Consider the following 15347-nt stretch of genomic DNA (forward strand, 5'->3'; position numbering starts at 1 on the left):
TTGTTCTTTTTAATTCTAGCACAAGTACTTGGTCTGGTTGATTGGCTTTACTTGAATCACATGTCCATCCCTGAACAATCTCTGGACAGCAGTGGTGATTAATTATGCTTGGGTCATGAGCCTACTTCTAGAGGCCGTAGATGGTGGTCAGTGCATTTTTAACCATGTAGATTGAGGTGGGAACAGGTGGCTTCCCAAAAGAATTCTAAATGCTATTACCAGAAGGGGCTATACATCCTGGGGCAAGTGGGGGGGGGGAAAAAGCAATAGGAGACAAAGCACTGCTTTCCAAACCAAAGATACTTCCCCTAACCACGTGACTGGAAATTCTGACCATCCTTCCTAAGGAGAGTTAGGCAACCTTTCTTGAGATTTTTCTGTATAAATAAATTCATTTTATGTCTGTAAATGAATTTATATGATGGCATTTATTTGTGATAATAAAGTTACCTGTATATTGTATACCTGTTTTACAGGTTATAATAAAGGATAATAGTCTTGTCCTAACACCATCGCACATCAAAGCCTACATGTTGATGACTCTTCAAGGGTTAGAATATTTACATCAACATTGGATTCTACATAGGGTAAGGTTTTTAACCAAGTGTGATAACTTCTTTATGTTAAGTTTTATTTAACTAGTTTGTTACATAAATGATCTGAACATGTAAATTGTTAAAGAGGTAGCTGGACTATTTTATCCTTCTCTCTTAGTGTGTTCCCTCCAGTTGTTACACCAGATGGTGCTGTGAGGACTGTAAATTACTATGTGAAATTTAGAAATGGAAGAGTCCTTAATATTTTTTAAAAATTAAGAATTTAAAAAAAATTTAAATTGCTGAGTGACCTGACTATGGTTATATATTATTTTTCAAGGTCAGTAGCTGATAACTGACAGTATTAGAACCTAGATCTTTTGGCCTTAAGTCCAGTGTTCTTTGTGCTATACTATTGTTAGTGTGTATGTGCGGAGGTGGGAGGGGGGACACAGTGAGAATCTGGATTAATTATACAATGCTAAAATACCTTTAGGAAAATAATATTTCTAGTAGTCTAAAGTTCTATGAAGTAATGAAATAAAATTTCTGAAATGGTCGAGTCATTGTTCTAAAAGAACAAGACTGATAATTTAGGTAGGGAAGTGTTCTTAGGCACCCTATATAGGTGAATAGTTAAGAATATATAGTTTATGGTTGGTAACTCTCATATCTTAAAACTTGGAATCCCTTTTAGGTTATTGCTAGTGTCTTTTTAATATAGATTTTGAGACTGTTTCTCATCCTTTCTAAATGTATAATGTTTTTATTTACTAAAATTCATATATATTACTGTTATTGAATTAATGACAGCAACCATTTATTGAGTGCTTACTATTAGCCAGTCATTACACTAGGCTCTTTACAGAAAATATTAAATATAATCCTCACAGCAAACCTGTAAAGTAGGAAAATTAAAGTTCCGTGAAATTAGGTACCTTGATCCATGGTCTCACTAGGTAATATGACTAATCTTGTTTTGCTTTGATAGGATTTTACATCAATGAAAAAATATTGATTGATGTTTAATTTGGGATGTTACCCTATTTTTGCTAAGTTTACAGTTGAGCCAACTAAATGCCTTGTTATGGTAGTCTCCCCCATCCTGCTTACATGTTTGTTTAAAACTTCCATAATATAGGATCTGAAACCAAACAACTTGTTGCTAGATGAAAATGGAGTTCTAAAGCTGGCAGATTTTGGCCTGGCCAAATCATTTGGGAGCCCCAATAGAGCTTATACACATCAGGTTGTAACCAGGTAAGAATCCCTTAAATAATTGAAATTTGTATTGTGCAGGATATTAACCACAAGTGAGCATCATTTGGCTTCCCTTGGCATCATCGTTGGTGTTTTGTTGAAAATACAGCTGTTTTTATGTTATGTATATCTTACCACAGTGAAAAAAATACAGCCCTTCCTTCAAATAAGAGTTGAATTAAGTCAGTCCTCAAACATTTATCTAGTAATTTTTCAATATATATAATTGTTTTTTAATTTATTGATTTTTAGAGGAGTGAGAGAAACATTGATTTGTTGTTCCACTTAGTTATCCATTCATTGGTTGCTTCATGTATGTGCCCTGACCAGAACTTGCAACCTTGGTATATGGGGACAACACTCTAACCAACTGAGCTACCTGACTAGGGCTAGTAACTTTTTTCTTTTGTTTTGCTTTGTTAATCCTCACCAGAGGATAATTTTTTACATTGCTTTTTAGATAGTGGAAGGGGGTAGGGGGTAAAGAGAGAAACAAACATCAATGTGAGAAACATATAGACTGGTTGCCTCCTGCATGCACTCCGCTGAAGGTAGGGGGGTGAGCGAACCCACAACCCAGGTACAGGCTCTTGATGGAATCAGACCCAACACTCTAACATCTGAGATACACCTGCCAGGACAGGCTAGTAACTTTTGAAACTAATTTATACTTCTTTTACATTTCAGTTAGGTAGTTTTGGAACTTTAGTGGCTATTTTACATAATCACCTCATTTGGAGGGGGGCATATGTTTACTTTATTGGTTAGTCCTGATTCCATATTTTATATCATTCAGTGTGAGTGAAAATTCTCTGAACAAAGCAGTGCATTGATATTTGGATTTTTCATGTTGTTATACTTGTATTTTATGTTTTTACTTTTTTTGTGAATAAAAATTAAAAATCACATTAAATAGATGGAGACAGTAGATTTTATAATTCTTATCAGGTTGGCATTTGTTAATTTCCAAGACTTTTTAAAAAAATATATTTTTATTGATTTCAGAGAGGGAGAGGGAGTGAGAGAGAGAAGCATCAATGATGAGAGAGAATCATTGATCTGCTGCCTCCTACATGCCCCCTATTGGGGATCTAACCGTACCCAGGGGATGTGCCCTGACCGGGAATTGAACCATGACCTCCTAGTTCATAGGTTGATGCTCAATCACTGAACCACCCTGGCCATGCCCAAGATTGATTTTTTTAAGGATCTGAGAAGATCTTCATTTTCTTTATCTGTTCCTTTAAATTACTTTGTCACCTTCTTCCAAATCTCATTGTCAATCACCTAGACCCTGAGTAAGATGTAAAGAGATATAAATAGTTATTCATGTAATTGCTGTAAAGATTAAGACCATCATTCAGGAACTTAGGCAAATAGGGACCCACATACAAGAGCACTGTACACAATGTTTTTCATTTACTAATTTATCATATTTTCTCTTCATTCAAATCAAATGCTACTAATGGGTGAGGTAAAATGAGGACTGAGAATTGACAGGTCAATGATGTGGATATCATTGTTAACCTTGACAAGAGCCATTTTAGTGGAGTGATAGGATGAAAGCCTGATTGAAATGAATTTGAGAGAGTAAGAGAAGAGGAATTGCAGACAATAAGAGCAGACAACTCTTCAGACTACCAGAGAATGAAGGAGTAGCTGTTAGGGGAAATAGAGTCTAAAGAAGTTTTTGTTACTGATTTCAGGGAGAGGAAGGGAGAGGGAGAGAGAGAAACATTAGTGATGGGAGAGAATCATTGATCGGCTGCCTCCTGCACACCCCACACTGGGGATCGAACCGGAAACTCAGGCATGTACCCTGACCAGGAATCGAACCGTGATTCATGGGTCAACGCTCAACCACTGATCCACACTGGCCGGGCTGTTTCTTTGGTTTTTAGTTTATCTTTTAAAGCCAAAGAAATAATGGTATGTTTGTACATTGATGGTAATAGTTTAGTAAAGAACCAAAAGTTGATATAGGAGAAAGAAGAGAGTTACAGGAGCAGTACCCTTGAAAATAGGCAAGAAAGCGTGGTATCTAGTGCCCAGGTTGCCAGATTGGCTTTGAAAACAGTCAAGGATAGCCCTGGCTAGTGTGGTTCTCTCTCATTCATACCTCCCCCTCCCATTCCCCCTCTCCTCAAGGATAGTTACAGATGGGAAGGCAGATTGAGTAATACAAATGACTGTAGGTGAGTCCGTAGAAAAAAAGTGAATTTCATTAGTAGGATAATGTTTTGCTGAGTTATCTCTAAAATTACAATGTTTCTTTTTGTTTTTCAGGTGGTATCGGGCCCCTGAGTTACTATTTGGTGCTAGAATGTATGGTGTAGGTGTGGACATGTGGGCTGTTGGCTGTATATTAGCAGAGTTGCTTCTAAGGGTAAGTCTTGAGTTGCTGTACGCACTTTAACATTGTTATAAGTATTTGTTTTTATTATTTGTGGAGGAATTATCTTCTTAGAGATAATTTCCAGAGAGTAGCACCATCCTTACAACAAAAAGCCAATAAACCAATTAAAACAAAATCTCCACCCCTAATGCAACCTTTTTATTAATGCTAATGTGTGATGAGAGCCCTTCCCATTTAGGATAATAAAGGTTTTATTATTGATCATTCCTATGTTCTGAAATAGAACTGTAATAAAACCATCATTGGATTGTAACATGGTAATGTCTCTGTAGTAGCTAAATGTGTCAGGATGAACTTTTGTACTCCTGGGACTTTGGGGTTGTTTAAATGTACGCTTTAAAAGCTATGTAAGCCCTAACTGGTTTGGCTCAGTGGATAGAGCGTCAGCCTTCGGACTGAAAGGTCCCAGGTTCGATTCCGGTCAAGGGCATGTACCTTGGTTGCGGGCACATCCCCAGTAGGGAGTGTGCAGGAGGCAGCTGATCGATGTTTCTAACTCTCTATTCCTCTCCCTTCCTCTCTGTAAAAAATCAATAAAATATATTTAAAAAATTAAAAAGTTAAAAAAATAAAAGCTATGTAATACCAACCACTGCAGCTACAACTCTGTGTTACTAACTTAAACCTTGTGTGAGAGGATCATTTTAGTTCTCTTCAAGCAAAGCAGACACGGCGATCCTATACCATTTCTCTGAGTGAGACCACACTAGGGATGGAGCCCACAACCTGAGCATGGAGCCCACAACCTGGGCATTTGCCCAGACCGGGAATCAAACCATGACCTCCTGGTTCATAGGTTGATGCTCAACCACTGAACCACACTGGTTGGGCACTGTTTCGTATTTTAAGCTGTCCCTTTGCTCATTGAAAATATTATCGATGCCCTGACCGGTTTGGCTCAGTGGATAGAGCATCGGCCTGCAGACTGAAGGGTCCTGGGTTCAATTCTGGTCAGGGGCATGTGCCTTGGTTGCAGGCACATCCTCAGTAGGGGTCGTGCAGGAGGCAGCTGATCGATGTTTCTCTCTCATCAATGTTTCTGAATCTCTATCCCTTTCCCTTCCTCTCTGTAAAAAATCAATAAAATATATTTAAACAAAAAAGAAAATATCATCGATGGAAATGCTTTCCATACAGTTCTCGATCTGTGGTGAGATCTGTAGTTCAAACAGATAATAATTGAGAACAGAATAGTTACATAATATTGTTATATTGTATACTAGAGGCCCGTGCATGAAATTTCTGCACGGGTAGGGTCCCTAGGCCTGGCCAGTGATCAGGGCCGATCAGGGCTGCCAGGGCCTTCCTTCCCCAGCTGCCAGCTACTGGCTGGGGCCTTCCTTTGTTCTGCGCCACCCCCTAGTGGTCAGCGCACATCATAGCGAGTGATCAAACTCCCAGTCAACCTCCCAAAGGGACACTTTGCATATTAGCCTTTTATATATAGAGAAGATAATTATAAATGACATTTTTAATTGCATAATTATATATAATGTTATATATATTGTATAATATTGATAATTATCTAATATTGAAAGCAGAATAGTTAATAGAAAGATTTTCTATTATAAGCATTCAACCCTTTTTTTTTTTTTAAATATATTTTATTGGTTTTTTACAGAGAGGAAGGGAGAGGGATAAAGAGTTAGAAACATCAATGAGAGAGAAACATTGATCAGCTGCCTCCTGCACACCTACTGGGGATGTGCCCGCAACCAAGGTACATGCCCTTGACTGGAATCGAACCTGGGACCTTTCGGTTCGCAGGCTGATGCTCTATCCACTGAGCCAAACCGGTTAGGGCTTTTCAACCCTTTTTAAAGTTTTGTTTTTCTTTTGTTTACATTTTATAAAAGTAGGTTTAAAAAGCTACTTAAACTAGAAAAAAGAGGAGCAATAAGTAAGCTTATATTCAACCAAAGTAATCAATGTAGTTCAAATCATTTTAGAAGAAAATTGATCTGTGTTCTGAACCTCCTCTGTTATTGTTAAATGAAAAGAAATAATATAAATATTTATACCAGTGATAACTGTTTATTTGTGGAGTGATACTTACCTGGCAGGGCAAGGCTTATCCATTTCACCCCTGTGGTTTCCCCAAATGTGGAATAATTTGCATAATTTAACTTAAATTATTTTATTTAATTTAAATTATTAACTGCATAATTTGTGGTATGGGGGACTGCATTTATGGGGAAAAATAAAAGATTTGTGGAATGAATAAAATGGGAAGTGTGGTGCTCTTTACTGTGTTAGTAATGGCAGGACCTTATGCCACATCCAGTATACCTCAGACTGCATTTTAATTTTTGTTACAATTTTGTTTTATTAAATGTATAGTTTTATTTGCATAATGACTATTATAAAACACCTTGAAATATCTGCCTCTCACTTTCTTTCAGGTTCCATTTTTGCCCGGAGATTCAGACCTTGACCAACTAACAAGAATATTTGAAACATTGGGCACACCAACTGAGGAACAGTGGCCTGTAAGCATTCATACATTTTCTTTGAAATTTGGTTAGGATTATGTATAGTGCTGTCATGTAAATATTCCTTAAAGAAACGTATTCATTGTCTTTTACTGTACTGGTGATTAATTTAGTAATTTAAGTTGCTAAATTTTATATGTACAGTTCAGTAAAATATCCTCACTTGTTTATTCGTAAATTAAAATTATAGACCTTTTTATTTTCCTTCTTATAGCCCCATCTCCTGGGAAATAAGTAGAAAAAAGTAATTTTAATTAGACTACTACCTTCTGCAATGAAATTAACTGAAGCTGGATTTAGGTCTAAGGAGTTTCTTTTCTGCTATTATTTCCTCAACTCTCTAATTAAAAGTTTGCTATGTGTTCAGATTATAAGACATGCCCTAATAGTTATCATTTATTGATATAATTTATTTATAGCTGTGATCCTTTTTGAGTTAGTTTTTTAAAATTTATCTTTATTGGTGAAAGTAATACTTTCAATACTTTGAGGTAGTTTTTGTATGAGGTGTGAGACTTAGGTCAGGGTCAGTTTTTAACTCTTAAAATCAGATAGCATGATTGCTCTCAATTTTAGCTATTTTAGTTCCTTTGGCTCCTATATAAATTTTAGAATAATCTATATATGTAAAAGGCTAAGTGTCCATCTGTCCAACCGGTTGCTATGATGCACACTGACTACCAGGGGGCAGACGCTCAATGCAGGAGCTGCCCCCTGGTGGTCAGTGCGCTCCCACAGGGGGAGCGCCGCTCAGCCAGAAGCCAGGCTCACAACTGGTGAGCGCAGTGGCAATGGCGGGAACCTCTCCTGCCTCCACAGCAGTGCTAAGGAGCAGCGAGCAGGCAGGCGGTAAGGAGCGAGGGTCTCCTGGACTGCGAGAGGGATATCTGCCGAGGGGTCCTGGACTGTGAGAGGGCACAGGCCGGGCTGTGGGACCCTTCCCTCCCCCGCCCCCAGTGCACAGATTTTGTGCACCAGGCCTCTAGTCTATAAATCTAAAAGCCTAAGCAACCGAACAACCGGTCACTGTGACGAACACTGACCACCAGAGGGCAGACACTCAACGCAGCAGCTGCCCCCTGGCGGTCAGTGTGCTGCTACAGCCAACCTCCCACAGCCCCGATCAGCCCCAATTGCTGACCAGGCCATGGGACCCCACCCGTGCACGAATTCATGCACTGGGCCTCTAGTTTAAAAATAAATGGCACCACAGACCTGGCGCTGACAAACCAACACTCAGCTTTCCCCAAGTGGGACACAGGCCAGCCACCACCCTGGAGTGACACCCCACCAAATCGCAACCAATGCTGCCAAGATCCCATGGTACAAAATGTGGCCCACAGCCCAGCCCAGCCCAGTCTGAAAACGGTGGCTGTGGGTGCCGGATTATGACATCACATAGCAATGCCCGGCTTCCTCTCCCTAGTGACTAGCATCCTCGGAGTTTCTTCAGCCCAGGAACCCAACTTGCTTTATAGCCAGGTGCAAACATTTTACAGTTTAACCAAATGTTTGTGAAGCGTTTTCCTGTGCCTCATCTCATTTGATCCTCACATAAGTCCTGGAGTAGGTAGATAGGAGACTCAATAGAATCCTATTTTCTTTTCGTTAGCAAGATGCGAATAGCAATATTAAAATATTTCTTCTAATTAATTTCCTTTCATTGTGCATGAATCCATGCACCAGGACACTAGTCTTATATAATAATTTTGCCAGAGTGTTGGTAAGAATTGCATTAAACGTATATTTAAATTAGAGGAGGATTAACATCTTTATGATGATGAATCTTCCAATCCATGAACATGTAGGTCTCACCATTTATTTAGAGCTTTGATCTACTTCGTCGGTGTTGTGTAGCTTTCTATATAGTTCTACATGTGCTTTGTTAGATTTTTACCTAAGTATTTCATTGTTCTTTTTGAGTGATTCTAAATGGCATTTTTAAAATCTCATTGCTAGTATATAGAACTACAATTGATTTCTGTATATTTATTTTATATTGTGCAACCTTGCTCTACTCAGTTATTCTAGGAGTTTTAAATGTAGTTCTTGGGATTTTCTACATAGATTATATCATGCATGACCGTTTTATTTCTTCATTTGAGATCTATATGCCTTTTAATCCTTTAAATTTGAATTATAAAAATATTTTTACAGGACATGTGTAGTCTTCCAGATTTCGTGACATTTAAGAGTTTCCCTGGAATCCCATTACAACACATCTTCATTGCAGCAGGAGACGACTTGCTAGCTCTCATACAAGGCTTATTCTTATTTAATCCATGTACTCGAATTACAGCCACACAGGTATTTTAGCATATCTTTCTTGTATTAGGAAATATGAGGATCATCTTAACTGTAGCATTGATGAGATAAAAATAGAATTTCATAAGATTGTCTAACATTCTTTATTATACTGGAAAGATGTGTTTTTGTTTTAAGGAATAACATTTTATCTTCAAGCTATAAGCACTATTAGATTGGTATTAAATTATGTATGTACAACTACAGGAGAGTTTATTTGAAACAAATACATACCAATTTCATAATTAATTGGCTTTCAAGTAATCTTCCTAGAGAAGAAAAAATAACAAGGTTTGTATTTGTTAAGACACTGGTATATTTCTTTTTTAAAATGTATTTTTATTGATTTCAGCGAGAAAAGGGAGAGGGAGAGAAACATAGCAGCATTAATGATGAGAGAGAATTACTGACCAGCTGCCTCTTGCAGGCCTCCTACCAAGGGATCAAGCCCGAAACTGGGGTATGTGCCCTGACCGGGAATTGAACTGTGACTGCTGGTTCATAGGTTATGATCAACCAATGAGCCACAACCAGCTGAGCAAGACACTAGAATATTTCAATTAGATGTTAAGTATAATTGAAATGTTGTGCCAAGCCTAATGCCTAAAGCGTTTTCTTGTTTCCCATAAAATACAGTCCAGATATGCACACTGGCCATTATTACAGTCAGAAAGTGATAATGGGGAGAAAATGGTATTGTTCAGTAAAACTGTGCTTACCAGAGATTGGAAAATAGTCCAAATAGAACAAACACTGAAACTGACAGTTGTTTAAAGGAAATGAGAATCAAACTCGCCCTTGCTGGTTTGGCTCAGTGGATAAGAGTGTCGGCCTGCGGACTGAAGGGTCCCAGGTTCAATTCCAGTCAAGAGCACATGCCTGGATTGTGGGCTTGATCCCATTGCAGTGGTTCTCAACCTTCTGGCCCTTTAAATACAGTTCCTCATGTTGTGACCCAACCATAAAATTATTTTCGTTGCTACTTCATAACTGTAATGTTGCTACTGTTATGAATCGTAATGTAAATATCTGATATGCAGGATGGTCTTAGGCGACCCCTGTGAAAGGGTTGTTCCACTGCCAAAGGGGTCGCGACCCACAGGTTGAGAACCGCTGCATTAGGGGGTGTGCAGGAGACAGCCAATTGATTCTCTCACATCATTGATGTTTCTATCTCTCCCTCTCCCTTCCTTTCTGAAATCAATAAAAACATATTTTTTATAAAAAGGAATGAGGCATTGATACATGCCACCACCCAAATGAACCTTGAAAACATTAAAAATAAATAAAAAAATCAAACTCAAGAAAAATTTGAAAGACCAAGTATATCTGCTCTCTAGAAATGTTATCCAACACAAAAATATAAGAACTATAGATTTGAGAAAAGAAACAAAACACATTTTCCTTGTAAAAACAAGCACACAAACAGAAAGGGTAGAATCACAAACACTTAAATTCGGGGCAGGGATATGTAAAAGTTTAACAGCGCAATGATTTGGCTTCATAAAGGAAGAGACTAATTAAAATGAAATGTCAAGTCTTCCGATCTAATGAAACTTGTTAATACACACTATATCCAGGATACAAAGTGGACTTTTTTTTTCCACTTGTTTATTACAGATGACCACATCACTGTTTAGTGCATTTCCTTCTATAAGCCCTCTCTTTTTATGTAAATGCTACGTGAATACATACAAGTAACTCACTACCTTTTCACCCATACATATATGCATATTATCTCCATCATATGAAACTCCAGATCAGATCAAACTATCTAGAAAATTGTTTTCATTAATAGTAAAACTGCATAGAGAGCTGAATTACATAATATCTTATTAAGATATTTCATATTTAGTATAGACTGTAATTGTGGAAAATTAAAAGTTAGTGTCTTTCTTACAGTAATAGAATTATCAGTCAGTCTTAGGCTCCTAGATGTTTGTTTATTTGTAATAATTTGCTTGTCTAAATACTTGACATTAATTTCATTTTTTGGAAGCAGAGGGCTTCACATAGCACTTTTAATATTCCCAACAATTTTAAGGTTAGATTTCTTTAAACACAATCCAGATACTAACTTAAAAGTTTACTTTCTTTGCTATCTGTTCTTTTAAAAGGCATTGAAAACTAAGTATTTCAGTAATCGGCCAGGGCCAACACCTGGATGTCAACTGCCTAGACCAAACTGTCCAGTGGAAACTTTAAAGGAGCAGGCTAATCCATCTCTGGCAACGAAACGGAAGAGAACAGAAGCCTTGGAACAAGGTAAAACTCTCAATTTTATAAGAAATGCAGTGAATACAGATAGAATGTTGTGTTTTTAGCTGCATTTGCAAAAATTCTTTTGAGAATATTTACATGCTCTTTAAAAGGACAAGAACACTTTTTTGAAAAAAAATACATTTTATTGATTTTTTTACAGAGGAAGGGAGAGGGATAGAGAGTTAGAAACATCGATGAGAGAGAAACATCGATCAGTTGCCTCCTGCACACTCCCTACTGGGTAGTTGCCTGTAACCAAAGTACATGCCCTTGACCAGAATTGAACCTGGGACCCTTGAGTCCTCAGGCCGACGCTCTATTTCCTGAGCCAAACCGGTTAGGGCGACAAGAACACTTTTGAGTGTACCTCAGAGTAACCAGAACTATCAATGTGTACCTTCTCTTCATGAATTCCTACTGGTACATTGTATGCTTAATGCTTAACAAATGCTATTAGAAAAATTAAAGCAAATAAAATAAATGTAATGGGAATGCAATGACTGCTTAAAATTGCCATAAACTTAAATGTGAACAACCTCTTTTTTTTTTTTTCACCTAGGAGGATTACCCAAGAAGCTAATTTTTTAGTTACAGATAACACTGGACAGTATTTCACTACTGAAGGAAATAGTCAAAACGGCAAATAATTTAAAAATAGTAAACATTAAGTAAATGCTATAGAAGGAATTGTAAATATTCTATACATGTAAAATATGTAAAACAATTATTTTTATTAAATGTATTTTAAAACAAACTTAATTTTGATTTTTCTGATTAGAGTGCAAAAATAAGTTCAGTTCTCTGAAATGCATTAAGGAAATCTTAATAAAAATAATTTCCAGTTATTTTGATGATCTGGCTCCTATAACATCACAAAGTTGTGGTAATAGGAACAATATAGTAGTAATGTAGCAAATACTTTAGTTAATATACTAAATAGGAAAAAAAGAGAAATTATTACAGATAAAATTGAAGTCCCTTTAATATGTCATTCTGTTCGGTTTCTTCCTTTTCACCCTACCCAAAGGAGAATGACTAAGGAGATGAGTGTGTCCTCCCCTGATTTTATACTGCTATTTTATAAAATTGCATGTAGTAATACACAGCATTGTTTTGGGTCTCAAAATTTTATGTGAGTGATAGACTATACACCTCATCCTGCAAATTTTTTTACTCAAAACTTTCGAATTTATTCTATGTTAATATATATAAATCTAGTTTGTTTTAGCTGTCATATCATATATCATACTAGAGGCCCGGTGCACAGCATTCATGCACTGGGGTGGGGGGTGTCCCTCAGCCCAGCCTGCACCCTCTTATTATCCTCCGGGAGCCCTCGGGGGATCCTTAACACTGCTGCAGAGGTGGAAGAGGCTCCTGCCACTACCTCTGCACTCACTAGCCATGAGCCCAGCTTCTGGCTGAGCAGTGCTCCCCCTTTGGGAGCACACTGACCACGAGGGGGCAGTTCCTGTGTGAGTGTCTGCCCCTGGTGGTCAATGCGCATCATAGCAACCGGCCATTCTGCCATTCGGTCGATTTGCATATTACTCTTTTATTATATAGGAGGATTATATATATGTGTACAATACTATTTACATATGCTCTACTTATGGACTGTTGTTTTTATTTTGCTGCATAAAAATTACCATAAATATAGCAGCTTAAATTAACAAAAATTTATTAGCTCATAGTTGTGAGGTCAGATAGGCCAAAATCAAGGTATCAGTGGGACTGGGTGCTTATCTGAAGCTCTAGGGAAGAATCTGTTTCCAAGTTCATTTAGTTCATGCTGCTTTAATGCACATGCCACCTTTCCTTCCCAGCTGTCAGCCAGGGGCCTCTCTCAGTTTCTCAAGGCAGTGCACATGCCTTGTCATATGGCACTTTCCATCTACAAGCCAGCAACAGTGCTTCAGGTTGTCTGTCTTCCTCATCAGCTACTAAGAAATCTCTGCTCCTTAAAAAAAAAGGGGTGGGGGGAGCCGCTCACCTAATCGGGTTATTCATATATTAAGGCCAACTCACTTGGATTTTAAATACATCTTAAAAATCTCTTCATGGCAGTTACCTACACTGTCCCTAGATGGGAATCGTGAGAAAGGTCGTCTTTAGAATTCTACCACATGGGTATTTAGGTTATTTTCAGTTTTTCACAATTATTTTAAAAGTAGAACATTTATATGCATATGTATTTTTACATTTTTTATTTTTTTATTTTGAAATTTCAGAGAGGAAGGGAGAGGTAGAGAGAGAGAGAAACATCAGTGATGAGAGAGAATCATTGGCTGCCTCCTGCACACCTCCTACTGGGGATCAAGCCTGCAACCGGACCATGTGCCCTTGATCGGAATCGAACCCGGGACCCTTCAGTCCCCAGGCTGATGCTCTAACCACTAAGCAAAACCAGCTAGGGCTCCTTAACCTTACATTTTATATGAAACTCTTATATATACTAGGTCTGTGTATGGTCTTTATCCTATTCCATTGACCTGCTGGTACCACACTGCTTTAAGTAATGTAGCTCTATATTATTATCAGGATACTATATCTTAATATCTGATAACAACAGGTCTTCATCATTCTTCTTTTTTTCAAAGTTTATTTGCCAAGTTTTCAGCTTTTATTATTATTTACTAATGCCAATTAAATACTCTCCTTTTAACACAACTATAAATGATTCATATTGTTACCTTATACTCTATTGTTACCTATTTAAGTAGTATTCAGTGAAGCCATGTATCTTTTCACTAGAGAACATAATGAGATAAATTTTATTATAATTGCTGGTAATGTAATATTTCCTTTGACATAATTGTGATGCTACTAATATAGCAACATTCCCAAAAGTTATTAAAGATTATTACTATGTAATATGTATAGAAATAGAAAATTAAGTGGCCTAAAATTTAGCATCAAAACCAAGAAGTTAATTCAGACGGGTCTGAATACCAGAATTCTGGTAGATTTGGCTATAGAATGTCATTACATCAACAAAAAAAACTAGGAAGGTTACTAGCTGTGACTTTGAATATACTTCTGCCAAAGTTCCACCATAAAAGAGTAACTTAAGGAAATTTTATAAAAATGTTATGTGGCAAATGAAAAATCCTGAAAAACACACACAAATAAAACATGATAAATGTATTTCAAAAATTAACATTCCATCACTCGTAGGTATTGTTATTTCTTAGAGCATTAATTTACATTATATTCTTGCTTGAGCCAGTCAAAGATCCCCATAGTCATTCTAAATAGTTAAATAATTTTTTGCTTTTCTCAAAATATTTTTGTGTTTAAGAAGTTGGCAAATAATGAAGATTTTATAAAATATAGTAATGTAATTTATAAATGTCATCACAGAATACTAAAAAATTTCTTATAGAAAACATTTGAGTATTTAAGCTGCCTCCTAAAATTTAGAAAACCCGGAAAACATACAATTTCTGAAGATGTGGCAATGTTTACACAATCCTTTTTCAAAGTCTCTTGACATACACAGTTCTCAGTTCTAATTTCAACTGGTTTATCTTCAAAAGATGATATTTCGTGGCAAAGAATTAGATCTTTTCAGAGTTCTTCTATAGTTTTGATCTGTATGAAGGTGCTGGATTGAACAAACACAGCCCACAGAATTAAAAATGTGAACACTTGAATGTACAGGATCATGCAAAACACAGAATTCTGAAGTTTTCTGCTTGGGGTGTTTTAATGGAAAATTGTCTTTCATGGGATTTTTTTCTTTATTCTCTCTTGAGCCTATGTCTTTGTCTTCCAGTGCCCGAGCAAGCATGTAGCTAACTTTTCTCTGATGAGCCAAAGCTTCTTCTTTATCATTCAGCTGCATGCACAGGAATTAAACATGTACCAGTTAGTCAACAAGTAACAGTATAGAACTATAGTCAGAAACATTTTTCAAAATGTTCAAGCTGGCCCTAGCCCAGGGGTGGGCAAACTTTTTGACTCGAGGGCCACAATGGGTTCTTAAACTGGACCGGAGGGCCGGAACAAAAGCATGGATGGAGTGTTTGTGTGAACTAATATAAATTCAAAGTAAACATCATTACATAAAAGGGT

General features: G+C 37.2%; 2 protein-coding genes across 11 annotated transcripts in view; one reads left to right on the forward strand and one right to left on the reverse strand.

Moving 5' to 3' along the window:
* The window catches only part of CDK7 (cyclin-dependent kinase 7), a 19549-nt gene extending 7431 nt beyond the window's left edge, over window positions 1–12118 (forward strand). For 3 of the 6 annotated variants that reach the window (XM_014549336.1, XM_014549348.1, XM_014549352.1), the window contains 7 exons: window positions 477–587; window positions 1678–1796; window positions 4083–4182; window positions 6615–6701; window positions 8862–9011; window positions 11126–11273; window positions 11830–12029. In XM_014549336.1, coding sequence (XP_014404822.1) covers window positions 477–587; window positions 1678–1796; window positions 4083–4182; window positions 6615–6701; window positions 8862–9011; window positions 11126–11273; window positions 11830–11858 — 744 coding nt within the window. In that variant the 3' untranslated portion in view covers window positions 11859–12029. Of the gene's footprint in view, window positions 1–476; window positions 588–1677; window positions 1797–4082; window positions 4183–6614; window positions 6702–8861; window positions 9012–11125; window positions 11274–11829 lie in introns of all 6 variants that reach the window. The other 3 variants (XM_005857974.2, XM_014549344.1, XM_014549339.1) reach the window with 3 other exon arrangements.
* Window positions 12119–14399: 2281 nt separating this feature from the next.
* The window catches only part of CCDC125 (coiled-coil domain containing 125), a 23098-nt gene continuing 22150 nt past the window's right edge, over window positions 14400–15347 (reverse strand). For 4 of the 5 annotated variants that reach the window (XM_005857975.2, XM_005857977.2, XM_014549354.1 and 1 more), the window contains one exon: window positions 14400–15111. In XM_005857975.2, coding sequence (XP_005858037.1) covers window positions 14803–15111 — 309 coding nt within the window. In that variant the 3' untranslated portion in view covers window positions 14400–14802. The remainder of the gene's footprint in view (window positions 15112–15347) is intronic. The other variant, XR_001364427.1, reaches the window with a different exon arrangement.

This window comes from Myotis brandtii, unplaced genomic scaffold (genome assembly GCF_000412655.1).
Source record: "Myotis brandtii unplaced genomic scaffold, ASM41265v1 scaffold115, whole genome shotgun sequence".
Taxonomy (NCBI): domain Eukaryota; kingdom Metazoa; phylum Chordata; class Mammalia; order Chiroptera; family Vespertilionidae; genus Myotis; species Myotis brandtii.